The following is an 18,425-nucleotide window of genomic DNA, read 5'->3' as shown; positions in this document are numbered from 1 at the left end:
ATCCTCAACCTACCTAATTAATATAATTTATAACACATGCTTTTTCCAGTTATGTATTTCAGGAGACTTTAGTTCATATTTCTGCATACAATATTTGCAGTATGTAGCTTGAGTGATTCTGTGCATGTGTTTCTCAGCTACTCATTAAGTTCTTCATTTGGAATTTAAATACAAGTTTGAATTCTGAACACAGAACTTGTCTGGATTTAAGTCAAATGTGTTATGATTAAGCTTTGTTTTCTTCAGGAATGATCCCAGTTCTTATTTCAGCAGCACTGCTTTGCCTTGGTTCAGATTAAGTCTCTTACATGTGTCTGCAAAGGTGACCCATTTTCTCTGAACACCCTACCTGTGCAGGGAACAATTTTAACTGGCAGAGAAATTGATCCTTTTCTCCCTCAGTATTTAGAAGTTGTCTGGGAGTCAGTCTTAACACCATACTTTGAAGAGTTAACAAAGCAGCCACAGGATCCAAGTTACACCTTGAGGCCTGAAAGTCACTGAGAACTGTTCTTCATTTCTACTATCTAGAAAATGGATATGGCAATGGGTAATTCCAGTTTTCTTGGAAATACTTCTACATTGTAATAGTGATTATTTATAAAATGCTTCCAAGACCTTCCTATGAAAGGTGCCAGTTTTGTTTTACTTCACTGTTCTGGCTAACTGAACATCTTTCAGAGAGGCAGTTTATTGTCTTTGTCTAAAACAGATCAAATCCTTTTGCACAGTGTATATGAGCACTGGAAAATATGAAAGGAAGTGAAGACATTCTATGGGATTTGACATGGTCCAAAACTGATTACAAATTTATAATCCACTTGGGGGACTTTGCTGATTTCTTAAGCAGTTTGAGTGGTTTATGAACAGCATGCAATTTCATTGTGAGTGTCAGATTAATGCTAGATGAATGCTTTAAGCAAAATTTATGCTGTCTTGGGTCAATTTATTTAACCCACTGAGATGTTTTTATACCCTGTTTCATGGTTTACATTACTAACTATGGAATATACATTCCCTTTCCTGACAGATTGACAATATACCCATTAAATTAAACACAGCAGCTATTTTGAGGGAGGGCGCCCTCTACCAGCGCAAATTGGAAGAGGAGCTCAAAAGGTAGGACCACGATCCACCTAAGATTGCTTTTCACATCCCTGGATACAGGATATGAACCACATCAAAAATAATTAAGTAAATTCCAGGTAAACTAAACTAATGGATCTGTTGTAGGGCATTCTATTCTATAAAAACAATTGACAAAGGAAGAGGGAAGTGGATTGAAGTGGACTGAAGAAAAAGTCTACAGTAAAGTAATTTTTTTGTGTAGATGCTGTACAGTGTTACTGTGTTCTGATTTAGCACTCTGACTAGTGTCCACTTGCAAAGTCCAACAGGGATCACTTTTATATTTATTCCAGTTCTCCAGGCTAAATAATGACCTGAATACACATCTATTTCTGTGTCCTTTGTACAAGATGCATCTATATTAAGCCAAATAATTTCATGTATCTCCATTTTCTTCAATGGCTGTGGTCAACTACATGCCAAGTTCGATACTTGAACTTGTTTATATGTACTTAAAAATACCTGTCCATTTCTATCACAGTAAGATATAGCACTCTAAGAATGTGCTGTTCTTTAAAGCAAGATAAGCCAAGAGCTGAGAGTGACAGGAGGACAAGTAGGGACAGTGTCCTCACTGACAGCAGCTCCATGGCCCCCTGGCAAGCAGCAGGACAGATTCAAGGACAGACAGCAGGGTCAGCCAAGGGTGCTACGAGAGTCCAAAGGGATGAGTCTGGGCCAAGGTCCAGCCAGGAAGCCAAGTCAAGAAGGCAGAGTCAACTTGGCCCCAGGCTGGCTGCAGGCTGATCTATGGAGTAGCTTAGGCAAGGACCAAGGCTGTTAACCTGGGCTTAAATGTGTCTCCTGGGAAGAAACTACACACACACCAACCAGGATTTTCATAGCTCTTCCTCAGATGTTTCTTTTCACTCCAGTCCCATCCAGTGTTAGACAGCCACACTGCAGCAGAGCTGTCTTTGAACACAAGCACTGAATCCAGGGTGGTGGGGAAGGGGGCTAATAAGAGGTTGCAGGTCCTGTTGTGCATTTAGCACTCTAAGAAATCCTGACATAAGGATTCTTCCTTATTCAGCAACACAGGTTTTCAGAGGATGTTCACTAGGGAAAGGGTGATTCCTGGGTGGCTACTGAAGGTTGTGTTCTACAGCTAGAATCACATAACATTTTCACAAAAAAACTTCACAAAGATAAAACTTATATCATGTCATCCTGCTTTAGTATTACTTCTAATCCTGTCTTAGCAGGCTAAGCACTAAATACTGATAGCATTTTAAGTCCTGGGAAGACTGTGTAAGTTTGGATTTGATCTTTGGACCTAACAGGTTTTGGTTCACGCATCAGGATTTTAGCAGGTAGATATTAAACATCATTCAGGTTCTGTTATCAGCTATTCACATATATTGAGGTTCTTCCATATTACATATGCAACTGTTCACTCTAGCTGGCAGAATTTGTTCCACTCAGCAAAGGAATAGTTCCCTGTAACTTGACACTATTTTATCTTAATGAGTTTTAATCTTCAGCTGCATTTAACACAAAAAAGATATATATATATAGAGAGAGAGATAAATATATATAGAGAGAGAGAGAGAAAGAGAGATTGATGTATCATATGTATATGCATTGGGGAGCAGCAGTAAGAGGCAATTCACTCCATGTTTGTGTCTCTACCCTAGTTATTGGCTCATTCCCTTCTCTGCTGCAGGACTTTCATGGGCCTGCCCCAGGGCTTTGCTATGTTTTTCTCTCTCAGCTGAGCACAAAAAATTGTGGCTTTGCTTAAGAGCTGAATACTTCTTTGCCTCATTTCAGCAATATTATTTAATTGACAAAATACAAAACAGAAATAGTGTTAAGCAGAAGTTTATTGTTCTCTGTGTTAAAGTCTGTGGACAAGAAGACTGTCAAAGAGAAAAGTTGTTTGTTCTTTCTACCTCTAAGCAAAGCAGTCCTCTGAGAAAATGTACATCCCTTTACCTGATTCTCTCTGCTCCTTACAAGAATCCATACACAGCTAAAGTTTGCCCTCTCTTGGGGCTTTGTTTTACTGAAAACTTTCAGGTCCATGCTCTCATGCACTTTCTTCCAGTCTGGCTTTCTCAGGCTCTACACATAGTAGGAACACCTCTTAGATTGGAGTTAAAATGTATCTGTCAAACGACTTTGTGATGAGTGCATTTTTCCTCGGCAGAGACCAAACACTTTCTATCAAAGGCTACTGGAAATGCTTTACAAACCAAGGAAGGGCTATGAAGCCAGATCCCTAAAATAGTATACTCTTTTTTTCTCTCTTGCAGAGTTGAAAATTTGCAACAAGGGGCTGGAGACCCATCTGAATTCTTGGAATGGCAGAAACAGATGCGTGGAAAAGATTTGGAAGAACAACTGGCTGAAATAGAGTGTAGGAGGCTTCAAGGAAAACTGAGTTATGAAGAGGCAGTTCTAGCCCATCAGAATGTAATCCAAGAAAACAAGAAGAAAGCTGATCTATTGAGAGAAGAGGTAATACATACAGGGATGCTCAAATTTTGCTGATTTCCAATCTGTGCAAATCATAGCACAGATGATACCTGCTATTAGAGGTGTAAAATTCTGTGTGGTGTCTTTACTCACTGGAGTCTGCAAATAAAGGAAAAAGAGGGCTATAACTTCCAGATACAGCAATGCTTATACATTAAAGTACTTTATACAATTTTTTAAAATTTGATTAACACTTATGAAGTACATTGAATAAAAGCAGAAGATCAAAGAATGCTGCCCTATATTCTGTCATTATGCAAATCCTTTTTGAACAGATACTGAGATACTAAGCACCATTAGCATTGAAATCAACAATATATAACTGATTTCTTTATCTTGTTAAAATCAGAGCCACAAATATGAAAGTATTTGTTTTCTTAAACTGATATCATTCAATTTGCTTCATACTATCTGACATGCCTAGATTTCTCTTAGGTGGAAATTCAGACAGACAACCCTCTTCGGATCCATCTATATGGAAAACTGCATATTTATGCCAGGAAATATTTTCACACTGTTTTCATTCTGGCAAATCACAGTTTCTCAAAATCATTGCCAGATCTTTTTGTTATTTTCACAACTCACATTACATTTTCCCAGTGCTTTTCTTATAAACTAAATAGGTGATCAAGAACCACCAAATACTACAGATTTGAAACTTTTCACAGCCACCATCACATTCTTTTCTATTTCTCCAGTTTGTTGCTATGTCCTGTAGGCCAATACGTGTCTCTTGACCATCTCATAAATGTCAGTGCAATGTCTCAGCAACATAAAATGCGACCACAAAAGTACAAAATTTTCATAAAGACCATGCTACAAAATGAAAATTTGCTTAAAGAGTTCCTTTTCTGTCCTATAATACCTTTCAATCTTTTTTGGCATTGAGTCTTCATGTTTGTTTAGAAAGACCATAGCAAGAACTTAAAGTGAACCCCAGTGTGTACAACTGAGCATAGTATGATTGCTCATACTCATTCCAAAATTATTCCAATTGTTATATTCACTTCAACTTCAGAGCATATGTGTTTTATTTGTTAGCAGAAATGTCCCAAAATGAATGGATTTGGGGATGTGCAAAGATGACTTGCTCTAACCCGACCAATTCCACATATCTCCCTTTGCTTATCAACAAGCAGGGCATGTCATCCACATGCACATCTCCAGACATTCTCCAATGTTCAGCTGTTATGCTGATCCCCTTCCTTCTTTTAAAACTCTGGTCTTCCATCTAAAACAGGAAGAGCAGCAAGGAATCTAATCTGAGAAAATCAATTTTCCTGCTTCTTCTTCCTTTCCTCTGACAAAGAAAGGAACATGGTACCCAAAAGTGGACTTGACATTACAGAGCTGTGACTTGGACCCAAGAAGTTCCTGCAGGCACACAACTAGCAGTATATTAGATTAGCACACTTCTTCCTATCTCACAACCAGATCCAAAAATGATTCTTTCTGTCTGCTCTTGGAAACATGTAGGAGGGAATAATGGAAAACAACAGTACAAATGTCATGCAGGGAATGACCTTTATGTAAATAAAACACAGAGGGGGGAGCTTAAATCTGGGACTCTTTCTTGTCCCCAGCCATTGTCCTTTACTACTTTTGTGGATGATGTAATAGTTTGAATCCAATTGTCCTTATCCTGTTTCAATGATTTGAGGCACTCAGATCACCACTTATCAGGAGTTGTATTCACATGTTCATTTGTGATTTAGAAAACAGAGCTGATGCACCTGTATGCAGAGAAACGTCTACAGGAACAGAAAGAAATGAAAGAGCTGGTGGAACAGGTCATGGAAGGACACAAGAATGTAAAGCAAGTGAAAGCAAAGATCCAGGAATACAAACAACAGATAGGTATATATATTGCCAGAAAAATGCAAGGTGATGCTAAATATCCCCCAATTACTTCATCTTTCTTTAGTGGGCCAATTACAAATTTTACAGAAGGGAAAGTGAAATTGAGGGAAAGATCCAGGCTATACATTTCCATGAATGTATGAATATGAATTCAGGAATCAGCTGGCAATGGGCAGATCAAAAATTCTAAGCTACTGGTCATGGGAATTACTCTTAGTTTAAACAGGAGAAATACATCATTAATGTTCTGCAACCAGTTTCCCTTCCATCTAAAAGTAGCACATGATAATGACTCTACTTCTTGGTCAAATGCAGGCTTCTCTGCTTGTGTATCTCCATACTTGTATTCATAAGGATTGAGGCAGGCAAAGAGTATTAGTCACTCCAAAATGGACTAGCAGAGCCTACCAGCCTTTGCAATTCAGACATTTCTAGGATATACATAGCTTGGAAGACTATGAATATTTTCTATTTTATAATATCCTTTTATTAAGTAATGAAACAGTATGTACAAATGAGAATAGAAATTACAAAGCAGTAATTCAAAGTGTCTGTGTATGTATATGGTACATTTGTGTGCTGAATAGAAGGATAGATGGTGGAGGTGGGAAGTACTCATTTGTTTCTTTAATGATTCCTCCCACCAATACCAGACTGTTCCCTCAAGTACCTTTAGATCAGTATTATTATCATTATTCATGAATGCATATGAATTTTCCTCCAGATGGACTACTTGTTAAAATAGGCAAACAGCTAACTGAGATTAATTCTTTTCTTTCAGTTCAGCGGGTTTGTGAAGAAAGTGGAGAACTTCTCCGGAAAGCTTTAGAAGAAAAGGAGGAGAAGAATAGGAAAAGATATGAACTAATTCAACAAATACGAGCTATTGAGTCTACACCTAGCATCAGACAAAAGTTTGTTGATTTAACAGAGGTAAGCTCAAAAGGAAAAACTACTGGTTTTACATAAATGGTAAAACTACTGGTTTCACACATTCAGAGGGATTGTGTACTGCAGATATATCACAGTCTGGATGGATGAAGTACAAAATGACCCCATACATGTTGTATTTTGTCATATTGCATGACAAAAGTTAGATATGAAATGGAACATTGACAAAGTCTATTAAATGAAAATTTATCAAGAAGAATATTCTGATGACAAGTGAAATCTTAATCCTCTTGAACTTTCTTTGAATTTTGCCAATAGGATCTGGGTTTGCCAATATCTTACAAAAAGAGTCTGGACAGTGATTACAAGATGTTCTGTGCATCTTCACAAATTCAAAGATTTGTCAGTCAGGGTAAAAACTGAATCAACACAAATTTGGACTCATGTATACTTAGTTATATTGCAGTGTTGATGGCCATGGTAATTAGCAAGATTAATTTCCTTTGCTTTCAAAACTGTCAACATTCAGGTATATGAAAGAGATTGTCAAGAGAACCCAAAACCTTCTGAGCTGTTACAATTCTGTGTAAATAACTTGTGTGTGTAAGTCTATAGTTTATAGTAACTGTATTAACTGTATCTCAAACTTCTTGGACTTGCTGTTGATGCACAACAACTCTCATGCCTGTGATTGGCTCTGCAATGCCCAGACTTAGGCAGCATCTAGAAATCTGTTATTTTATTTGGTAACTTAATCAGAAGATTAGTAAATTAGACATAAGAAATACATTTTTTACAATGAGTGTGATGAACCACTGGCACAGGTTGCCCACAGAAGTTGTGGATGCTCCATCCCTGGAAGTGTTCAAGGCTGGGGTGGATGGGGCTTGAAGCAACCTGGTCAGGAGGATGCTCTCAGCCATGGCAGAGCATTTAGACTAGCTGGTCTTTAAGGTCCTTTCCAACTCAAATTGTTCTGGGACTTTATATCACAACTTCACTGTTCCATTATAATGACTATTACAGTAGCACTCTAGTAGAATTGGCACACTCTTGGTGAGAGCTTGCCCTGGTTTTCTTTCTACAAAAGGCTTTTTCAGGCTTAGTGCAATTAAGTATTTGTCCATAAAATTCCCATTCATTCTCCTAATTTTTAAAGTACCAGTTCTTCCCTTCATGGTACTTCAGTTGCTTGAATACCAGCAGTATCTACTGAATGAGTGTAGAACTTTTCTTCTTTTAGGAACTACTTCACTGGCTTCACTGAGCATTTTTGAAATGCAGACACTCAAAAAACATTCAGCTTCTACCACTCTATGCCTCGAGCAAATTCTCTTTCCTAGACATGTTTGATGTCTGCTTGTCATGCTCAAACACTAACACTGAGATAGACAGATAGATAGATAGATAGATAGATAGATATAGATATAGATATAGATATAGGTATAGAGATCTATAGATATAGATATCCTTTTGCAAAACGTTTCCCTTTCACTTCCTGTGAATACAGCTCTACGGTCATTTCAAGTTTAATGGTGGATTTGAAAGAAAGGAAAAGTATATATAAGAGCAGGGGCCTAAAATTTCAAGCCTTCACAAAGCTGTTTGGAAATGATCCATCTTTGTTTGCAAACTAAAGTGCAGAAATCTCTAGAATATAGCATCTCATTATCATTCACATTGCAAAATGGATATTAAAAAGCCTTCATTAAGCATTCAGGTTTGAATATTTTAAATTTGGACATTATTATCTGAATTTTCTGCGAACAAAGCATTATTTAGTCTTAATCATTTCAGATAAAAACAGTAGATACCATTATAGATCAAATGCATATTTTGGAAATAGATAAATAAAAAAATGCATATTTTTAGTGTAAAGTCTGTTCTGGTTTCACATATTTCAAAAATTCAAAAGTCTAATTAAAACTAAAAGTCAAGTAGAATATTTTGAAAGCAAATATATTGTATTTATGATTAATCTTCTATATATTTTTCAATGCTTTTTCTTTAAATGTTTTGTGAAAGATATGCTCTAGATTTTAAAACCAGTTTTTAAATACCAGTTAGTTTAGGACCATCCCTATATTTCAGAAATCAGAATATATTCAGCGTGAATTGGAACACAATCAAAATATTCTGGTCTTACTCATTTACTCTCCCCTTGGTATTTACAGTGTTATTTAAACCTATATTTTGTGTTCTCTAGACTGGTGGCCATGGTTTATTTGGTGAAATGTCAATAGTGGAACTACGTGAACGCCTCGCCTTACTCAAGGAAGAACAGAAGGCAGCAGAGGAAGAGAAAAGAGATCAGATAATTCATGAAAAACAAGCTAAGGAACAACTTATTCTAGACAAACTGGACCAGATTTCCCAATTCAGAGCAGAACTTGGACGAGCAGCTGCTTTAAAGTCAGTATACAACAGCATGTGACATTTAAGACATTGCAACTTTGTTAATATTTTGCCAACCCTTGAGGAGAAGAACAAGCAGAGAGCAAAATGCAGCCCTTCTGTAAATCAGTATGACTTTTTTCAAGGATTACACTGGGGCCAACATTTCCTTTTAATTCTTGAAAATAATTTTCATCAGATTTAACAGATCTTTTTCATCATTTATGATTGAGGACACTCCATAAGCTCGTGTTGACAGTATTGCCCCAGGATTCAGAGCCTAATACAAATTTAGAAAGAAGTTTTGCCTCTCTTGTATTCCTTTTCAGCTAATCAGAACTAATTTGATTTTATTAGAATCATTCTAGCTTGACACTTAAAGTCGTTTCTCATTCTTATCTAAACCAATATTAGAGCTGTAGTTTTCTTTCTTGAATTTCATCTGTAATGTTAAAAGGAAGGTCTTATTCTAGAAGTTAAAAATATTTTAGGAAGAAGATTTTGTGATAGCAATAATGAGCTATAAATTAAATACATTATAGCATTAGATCAAAAAGGAAGTTCTTTGCTTACAGGCTGAGCAAATTCTGCATTCATGACTAATATTTATTATTTGTTATCAAATTTATTAATCATTGTCATAAAGGATACATAACCATCACAGACGCTTCACATATGCAGAAGACAGGTCCCTTCCACAAGGGTTTTAAAATCGAAGTTAAAGCTATTGACAAATAAAGCTGAGCAGGAAGAAAGCCTGTGTAAAAGTATACAACATGGCATACCTCTTGATCTTATACCATTTTTACTGCATCTTAAATATTTGCCATTTTTTTCTTTCAAATTGTCTTTTTTCATTTCCCTTTTGTGGCTTTGAGAGATAAGTCCTTGTCTTGCCATATTTATTTTGCAAGCTGATGTTCAGGCTGACATTCAGAAGACATATTCTATCAGGCAACAAACACATGTTTTTAGCCATGTCTGAGATTCATGTGTATTGCCAAAGGTAGCTTCTCAGAGTTCAATTCATGTTAATCATTTATCATCCAATTCTACATCTCAGTTACAGAAGGCAGTATTGATGTATTCTTTTAGTTTTCACTTGTCTCAGCTCTAATTTAGTTTTGTTGCTGATAACCAATCTCCAAAGACTGGGGTTTTACTATGTTAGTAATTGAGAAGATAGTTTAATGTATTTAATGAATCGATAACTGCAGCTGCAGTGGATTGACTCCACACAGCAGTGACCTTCTTTTCTATGGCATGTATCAAGAAAAGATTTTAAGACTTAAGAACCTGAAATGGAGTTGGAGCTGCAAATATACTCTCGTTGCTAAACACTCAGTATTGTGAAAGCCTGTGGGAATAACTCAAGCCACTGCTTTCCACTAGAGATGCAAACTAAGCATTAGTTTGCATTAAGAACTTGTGTACTACATAAAACCTGTTTCACTGGTACCTGCTTAAAGAATCATCTTTTCTTCTAGATGTGCAGTCTGTGAATTTTGTATAGGGCTGGGTTCCTTTAAACTAGACTCTTTGGCTTAATTCAGAACTAAAACTGTTCTGATCCTGAAATAAGCTGTGCTTGAATGAGAAGCTTTGATTCACTTTTTGTTCTGTCATTTGAAATGCTTTTTAGAACAGACCAATATGCTAAAGATAGTAGAATCCAAATTAAACTATACGCTAAATTTCAAGCATCTGACTCAATCAGTCAATCTGGTCAGATTCTTGATAAGTTATACAGTAATATTAATGAAGCCCTATCTGCTTTCTAAATAAAGAAATACAATGTTTCATTATAGATTTTAGAAGACATTTTCCTTTCATGGTTCCTAAGCAATTTATGTATATATACAATTTATGTATATGTTGGAAGTAATTCCTATAAAAAGGCATCATCATAGTATATAAAAAATGTTTTTCTTTGGGAGTGTATTTCATGCATTTTCATACAGAATCCAAATCTCTGGTGTTATTTTTGTTAATACAGAAATATGGTGTGCTGGCCATGGCATTTACAAATGCTAGACACTTTCATGCAGTTTTTATTTCTCTCTATAGAAACTATGGGCTTTGTGTATTAAATCTTATTGTATCTTTGTGTATTAAATCTTATTAGATCTTGATTCCTGAAATACCTCTCAAACCAGTGTGAGTGATTAATTGTTTGGGTTCTATTCTTGATATGTTGCACAGAAGGTGTAAAAAGCTAATTTTTATGTTTACAGAATTGATTCATCATTATAGGGATAGAATAGCAAATCTTACCAATGGTCCTCATAAGTTAGCTTTATGCCTCAATATAAAATTATGTGTTACATCCAAAATTGCATTATGTTGAAGGCTGCTACTAATCAGCTAAAGTATGGCAGCTAAACTATGCTAAATACCTGCTTTAGTGACAGCTGGAGTTTAATCAGGTCCCTACCAAGCAGGTTCCTTTCAATAACATTCACAGTCATACATCAACACAAGAGAAGCACATTGTGCAAGTATATAATGAGCTATATTAAACAAAGTAGGAAATGGAACATGAAAAATTACAGAGACATTGGCCTTTAATAGACTGCAAGCCATGACATCTATCACAGCAGAGGCTTTGTGAGTGCTTGCAGGATGGTACATATGCTGGACGTCCCTTTAATTGCTAGAATTTCGCACAGTTTGAAAATCAGCACTGTCATTTGAAGTGGACAAGCAATTCTGTTCTCAGCTTTCAAAGTCAAGCACCAGCAGCTTTGTGTGTGTTTGAATACATGCTAATGTACTCAAGTTACATGCCTGTGTACTTGAGATACAACTCCCTTTCATTCTAGTGAGGGACATGTATTACTGCAATCTAATGTCCTGAGCATCACACAACAGTTCAAACTAGTTGGTCTGAAGCTCCCTCCATCCACATTATCTGCAGTTTGGGGGGAGAGTTACTTTGTGTTGGACTCAGCCTGGGACTGCAAGCTCTCACCATTCACATGGTTTAAAACTGTCAGAGGAGAGCAGCATTAATCCTCCCTGACTTCCTTGTATGTGAGGAAGATGTACAGACTCCCACCAAGTCAAAAGTTCCCTAGATCCCCGTTTCACACTGTGGTAATGCTGTGGCACACTGGGCTTCCAGCACTGCATTACAAATGATGGTGTGTTTGCCAAGATGGCAGAGCAATCCTTTCTCTCCCTGCCACTGCCAGTGCTCAAATCCCTCCCTGACAAGGGGCACTGACCACACACACTGAGAGAAAGGTAACCCCGCTCTCTTGGCCTGAGGTGGCGAAGGATGGGCATAGTGTCAAAGCAGCCAGAGCAGGAAAAGGAGGAGAAGGAGAAGGAGAAGGAGAAGGAGAAGGAGAAGGAGAAGGAGAAGGAGAAGGAGAAGGAGAAGGAGGTGGTAATGAGTTCTTCATTATCATTGAAACAAAAGGGGGAAATTTATCGGTAATGATGGATCAGAAATATGAAGATGTGAAGAGAAGCTGTGAAAAAAAGCCAGTTTTTTCTCAATGGTGGCCACTGAGGGGACAAGAGGAGTATCAGGAAACACTTTTTACTGTGAAGATGACCAAGCATTGGCACAGATTTTCCAGAGAGGCTGTGGAGTCTCCATCCTCGGAGGTGTTCATCTGGACACAGACCAGGGCACGCAGCTCAAGGTGGTTCTGCTTAAGCAGACGGAGTGGTCAAGATGACCCCCAGAGGTTCCTTCTAGACTCAGCCATTCTGTGATTCAGTGACTGAACTTTGATTATGCAACTTCAAAATTTTTACTTCACATGAGGAAAACACTGTTATGAATAACAATCATTTCCCCACCTAAAATTAGGTGCTTAATAAATTAATTGTTGGAAGAGAGTCAGATTTTGAGTGCTTAAATCACTCATATTAGTACAAAACAGTAATCAGTCTAATAGTGTAGTGTTCTTAAATGCCAAAATAGTAACTGCCTTAATAGTGAACTGTTAACAGTTAGATACATTTACTTTGCTAACTGCAGTAACTTAGAATTATGGTGCAGGACAGAAAAAGGCAAGCTACTAGGAGGTATAGACAGACAGCCCCACTCACTGAGGCTATGAGAATTTTTTAAAAATATCGTTATTTGCCCTATAAGCAATTCTGCTTTTAAAAAAATATTTATGTTTTTGCATAAGACTCCATTTTGTAATGTGAGCTTATAAATACAGTCCTAGCTGCTTGATATTTTGGTGCCTAGAATAGTCAAGTGGTCATTTTTACTCAACCTCCTATAAGTATTGAGTCAGTTAAGAGCTGACTACAGCTCTTACATACATCTATGTCTTTATACTTTTGATGCAAAGCTGGAGTTTGAAAGTGTAAATGAAAAGCCAAATATAGATTATAGGAGGAAACCTCTGTGCAAATCTTCAAATTTCCCATTTTTTAAATATAGCTGAGAAGAATTTTCATAAATTATCACATAATTTTCTATTGATCTGGAGAGGATTTTTCTGTGTACTAGCCCATTCTGACTGGCTGTTACCTTACTTCCTTAGGAAATATGTGATATGAGGTGACAGAGATCATAAGAGGTTTTTCTATCCTGAGCCCTCAAAGTTCTCAAATTATGACAGAAAACCAGAATTTTAAAATTTATTTTTTCATTCCTTCCTCTCCTGGAGTTTCTCTTATGATATGGTGTGGCATCTGAAAATCTATGGGATTGGCAGCTTTTTGGAATAGTGTAGATGACTGGCACAAGACTCCATTTAGAAGAGGAATGAATATTACTCTGGAAATAAGCAATTATTTACAATGTTAATATAGAAGCAGCTGCTGCTGCTTCCTGATTTTAAACCTCTTGCTATATTTCCTTTAATTGTATTTACAAGAATCTGGATTTGCATGTAAGGAAAGATTTTGCTGTTTATTCTCATGGACAAGATTTAATCATCAAGTATTTATTTAAAACTGTACTGTTATATTCTTCTATATCCTTTGGAATGCAATGCCTTCATACAGTGCACATAGAAATAAACCATGTCCTCAATTAGGTTAAGTAATATTAGACAATTTTTAGAATTACAATATAGTGTTAAAAATTAATCTCAGTGTAGCAGAGTATATCACAGTCTTAAAGTGGATAAGGAAACATTATCCTAACCAGATAGCATGACACACGGAGCAGAGGGGTTCAGGGAGTGTCTCAGGAAGGTAACTGGAAATGAGAAGCCAAGCTTAACTGTGTCCCTTACTTAGAGTTCACAGTCACATTTCAGAATGTGACACAGGTCATATTTCCCCTTCATCCAGTTCCTAAGGATTTGGGGACCTCTAGTCTGGAATGGCTGCACTGAAGAAAACTTGTTATCACAGAGAGTTTCCTATAAGAGATAAAGCTAACAAGGCAGGCAAAAGCCATCTCTCCCACGATGAAAGAACTGTTTGGATCCTTGGATCCTTGATACAGACACTTTTTAAAAGCAAATTGGTGGGTTTAGCATCAGAAAGTGCTTCTTCCTTCTTCCCCATCTGCCAGCTTCTTGAGAAGTGTGTCTTATACTGAAACCACCCAAGCTATAAAAAAAGAGTTCAATTGTAAAAGATTGCTTTTCAAAAGGCAACTTGTCTGTGAAACTAGTCCTGCCACTGACAGAATGACAGCTACAGAATTAGTGGACAGTGCCCTGGTGCAGTCTGCTCTGGGTCATTTGGAGTCTTTATTGGGTTTCCAGTAAAAGCAATTATAATGTTGCACCACTGCAACATAAAAAGACATTTTATAAAACTGTCCTTTGCCAGCTGCTCCTAGCAGATCTAACATGGCTATACAATTGTATACATTCCTTGGAAGATCTGACACTTCCTTTAGCTCTGAATTTAGCCAGAGAATCACAGCTGCTCATGACATAATATTAACTCTATGATTTGATCTTACTAAGCTAAATTTGAGGGCAATGTTGAATAAAAGAGAAAGTTGGATATTAAGTGAGTCACTCTGTAACATGGTATAACCTACATGGAGAAGTTGTGAGTAAATTGGGCCAACTGGGTGAAAGTATGTAAAACCAGGTAAAATGTAAATTCCAGGGGACAGAAAATTGGCTACAACAGAACGGGGGAAAAGGAAGACTATTCAGTAATGTCTCTGGTATGCCTTACTTTCAGGGTGCATATGCTGCTATCAATTTATGCTCACACAGAGCAACTAACTTAATATCATCCCATTGATTCTGTATCTGGGCATTGGGATTACACAGAAAAAAATATCTTTTATTTGCCAAGGAATACAGCAATCAAGATGAATACTAATGATCACATAAGGCACACTCCATAGTTCACACAAGCAAAGAGCTGCAGTATTATCCCAGGTTTTGCACGTTTTTTTCCTAAAGAATGTCATGTCAGGCTTGAAATACTCTAGATATCGTCATCATGGCATCCTGTGGGAAAAAATTATTCTATGTGGTTTAGTAATGTTGTTTTGTAAGCAACAAGAGACAAATTGTGAGTACCACATGCAAGTTATATGATTTAAATCTCTTTTGAGTCTATCTGGTTTTCAGAAGCAAGAGCAAATTCATTATTACCAAGGTAATATGTGCTCAGATGGACTTATTCTGTGGGATTATAATATTTTACCTTCTCATTGTTTCTTTTTGACTTTTCAGGCAAGAAGAAAAGAAAAAGTCCCAGTCTGGTGAAAGGCCCATGAAAGATGAACGCATATTAAACCTGCAGAAGAAGATTGTAGAAAAAACAATGGAGCGTAAAAAGCAAGCAGGACTCTTGAAGATTAGCCCCCAGAAAACCAGAATCGTGTCAAGCAAGGTCTGGTTATTACATAAGGAGAAAAGATCTGTAATAGACCTGCTGTTCACAGACCTTTGCTCACCTGCCAGCACTGGCATGGGGGCAGAGGCAGATGGTGCCATACATGGCTGGCAATAACAACACCCTGCCTCCTGCCTAGGCACAATTTCTCCGGCCGTGGCCTTGACCTCACCTTCTTTTCACACGTTCTGCTGTCACAGAGCAGGACTCATCCATTCAACACCTGCCTTCCCACTCTTACCACCACACACTCATCCCATCAAGACAGCATCTTACCCCATCTCCAACTCTTGTCTTTCCCAGCTTCCTATCACACACATCCCATCACACCATACTGGGATGCTCACCCCTCTCCCACCCAAGGCATGTTTCAATTTATCATTCCCATGGTTTTGTGGAGAGTTGCAGCAGTGTTTAAGTCATCTCAAACTGGGCAACCGACTCTTCATCACGCCAAGTTTGATGCTAACAAGTTTCCCAATCATGTGAGCAAACAAACGGTGTTGTCAGCCAGCAGGATTATCAAATAGAAGTTTAGTGTACTCACTAAAGAGAGCCACTGTATCACCTGCAGTCTGATCATCTCTGTGTCTTTCCTGCAGGATTCTTTTCAATGGAACCATTGGAAAGAACTGGAAGAGAGTCGGGAAAGACAGTTCAGAATCCTTCAGCATGGCTTCATGGACAGAGAGGCAGCTCAGAAAAGGGAGCTCATTGCAGCAGCAAGAAGTGGAGCCAAAGCCTGTGTACTGCGCTCTGATCTGAAATAAGATACATTTGGAACAAATTCAGGCCTGCTGGAAATATCCCAGTGTACCTATTTACTAAAAAGGTTGAATTGTATTCTTTATTTCACCTTTACAGTGTGATTAGAAAAATGTGGGTCTTACAGGCACAGTAGAATAAAAATGTGCAGGGGGCTTTAATATAATTTAATTTTCTTTTATAATGATAAAATGATTAATTATATAATGATTTTTTTCTGCTAGAATCAAAAGCTTTAAGAAACTTTATCATCAGAGGTCCTACAGCATAATAGCAAATATCTGTGTAAGAATGTTGAGACCTGTATTTGTGGTTTTGTATGCTATGCCATGGTTTGCTACACTCATTTTTCCAAAAGAATAAAAATGAGGGCAAACCCCAAGGCATATTCGTTTACATTATGAAACTTTTCAGAAGGCCCAAGTTGGTCAGCCCAAGTTCCTAACATGCCTTCTTACATGACAGTAACTATGTAAGAGGATTGCCAGTTTCAACACTATTTTAGAGGATGAGGGGAAAACTGTTTAGAAGGTTTAGATTATGTGAAAGCATCCAGAAGTCAGAGTCTAGATTCAGTGACCCAGGCAGGCCATCTCTCTATTTGCAGATGTAAATTTCTTCAGTCTTTAAGCAGTACAAGGAGAACATAACATTGATCTCTTTAGGGAGCTGCTTCCAGAAGAAGTAAAAATTCTGTTACTCACCTAGAAGATAATTTGCCCTCTGACAATTTCTATACTGTGTAAAACAGCCTTTAAATTACAAAACTTATCCAGGCACAAAGCCAAGGAGGATATAAATCAAAATTAAAATCTGCCCAACAGTAAGACTATGTAATGTATTTCTATTTTAACTCAATGCCAGTTACAAAGTGCTTAATTATGGCTATTGCAAATATTTAAATTGAAGGAGACTGTCACTGACATTAGAGTCAGGCAACTGCTTCTAATGCTCTCACAACATTGCATTTCTCACTTTTTATTGAAGGAGGTCTAATGGAATTCTTTTATTGCCATCTAGCTGTGAAGATCACTTCCACAACCCACAAGCTGATTAAATATACTTTATTTTTCAGTCCAAGTAAATGCTCTAATAGTCCAGAAAGGCAATGCAGGTAGGGTTCACGCTCCAGAGCAAGAATTAAGGAACACAGGAGAGTGAAAAGAAGGAATCATAGAAGTAGAACTACATAGAAAAGGGAACTATGATACTATGTCTAGTACAGTATTGTATATCTTTAAATGACAAACCCTTGGTGGCAGGGAGTTTGTCTTTCTTTGTGGTTGTTCAGCATTCTTTTATACTGCATTCCAGAGCAACAAAGCTAACTGGTGACTCTTAACACCTTGATTTTCCAGAAGCCAGCAATTAACAGCTGACACTCATGGTCTAGGATATTGCACAGCTGAACAGTTCTCAAACCTTTTCATAAGAATTTTAAAAAGAAAAATGGAAAAAGCATCATTAAGCAGATACTGAGATTGTGGAAATCCCCATCACACTGCAGGCTTCTTCCCCTGTGATTTTGGACCAAGTTTTCAAAATTCTTATTGAATTGCAATCAAGCTGATTCAGAATTATTTCCTTCTCCATATTTTCTTTGCTCTCAAATGAAAGGACTGAGGAATAGAGGAATCTCAATAATCCAGCTGTGGAATTTTTGCCTTCAGTGATCACAAATAGTCCTATTGATACTTTGGGATCTGATGCATAAAGTCATCTTCAGAATCAACATTTTGAGGAATGTAAAACAATGTGTTTTGAAGAAAATACCAATATATTCCTATATTGGTATTTTTGTATCAATATAGCCTATTGATTTTTCAGTGATGGCAGGTCTTGCAACATAGTACACAGAATAACATAAAATACCACCTTGCTCCTGACAAATGTCTATAACTTGATGCTGAACACAGCAGATCCTATCCAGAACCACTCTGCCTTGGCTTCTAGAGGACATTCCCTAGTATTCCTGTGTGGTACATGGAAACCTGAGGTGAGCAATGCAGAGCAATCAAAGGTCTGGTGGGACTTGTTAGCCTTGTGTTACAAAAGCAGCTGCAATGGCACTGGAGCCAGGTGAGCTGTGAAGGCACTCAGCTCATTGAGACTTG

General features: G+C 37.4%; 1 protein-coding gene across 1 annotated transcript in view; it reads left to right on the top strand.

Moving 5' to 3' along the window:
- Positions 1 to 17,075, top strand: part of CFAP99 (cilia and flagella associated protein 99) — a 53,005-nt gene extending 35,930 nt beyond the window's left edge. The window contains exons 10-16 of the mRNA XM_053941462.1: positions 1,031 to 1,119; positions 3,387 to 3,591; positions 5,325 to 5,466; positions 6,251 to 6,402; positions 8,567 to 8,772; positions 15,384 to 15,543; positions 16,149 to 17,075. Coding sequence (XP_053797437.1) covers positions 1,031 to 1,119; positions 3,387 to 3,591; positions 5,325 to 5,466; positions 6,251 to 6,402; positions 8,567 to 8,772; positions 15,384 to 15,543; positions 16,149 to 16,316 — 1,122 coding nt within the window. The 3' untranslated portion in view covers positions 16,317 to 17,075. The remainder of the gene's footprint in view (positions 1 to 1,030; positions 1,120 to 3,386; positions 3,592 to 5,324; positions 5,467 to 6,250; positions 6,403 to 8,566; positions 8,773 to 15,383; positions 15,544 to 16,148) is intronic.
- The last annotated feature ends 1,350 nt before the right edge of the window (positions 17,076 to 18,425 follow it).

Source organism: Vidua chalybeata, chromosome 4 (assembly GCF_026979565.1).
Source record: "Vidua chalybeata isolate OUT-0048 chromosome 4, bVidCha1 merged haplotype, whole genome shotgun sequence".
In the NCBI taxonomy this organism is placed as follows: Eukaryota; Metazoa; Chordata; class Aves; order Passeriformes; family Viduidae; genus Vidua; species Vidua chalybeata.
This window is presented reverse-complemented; position numbering and strand designations above follow the sequence as displayed.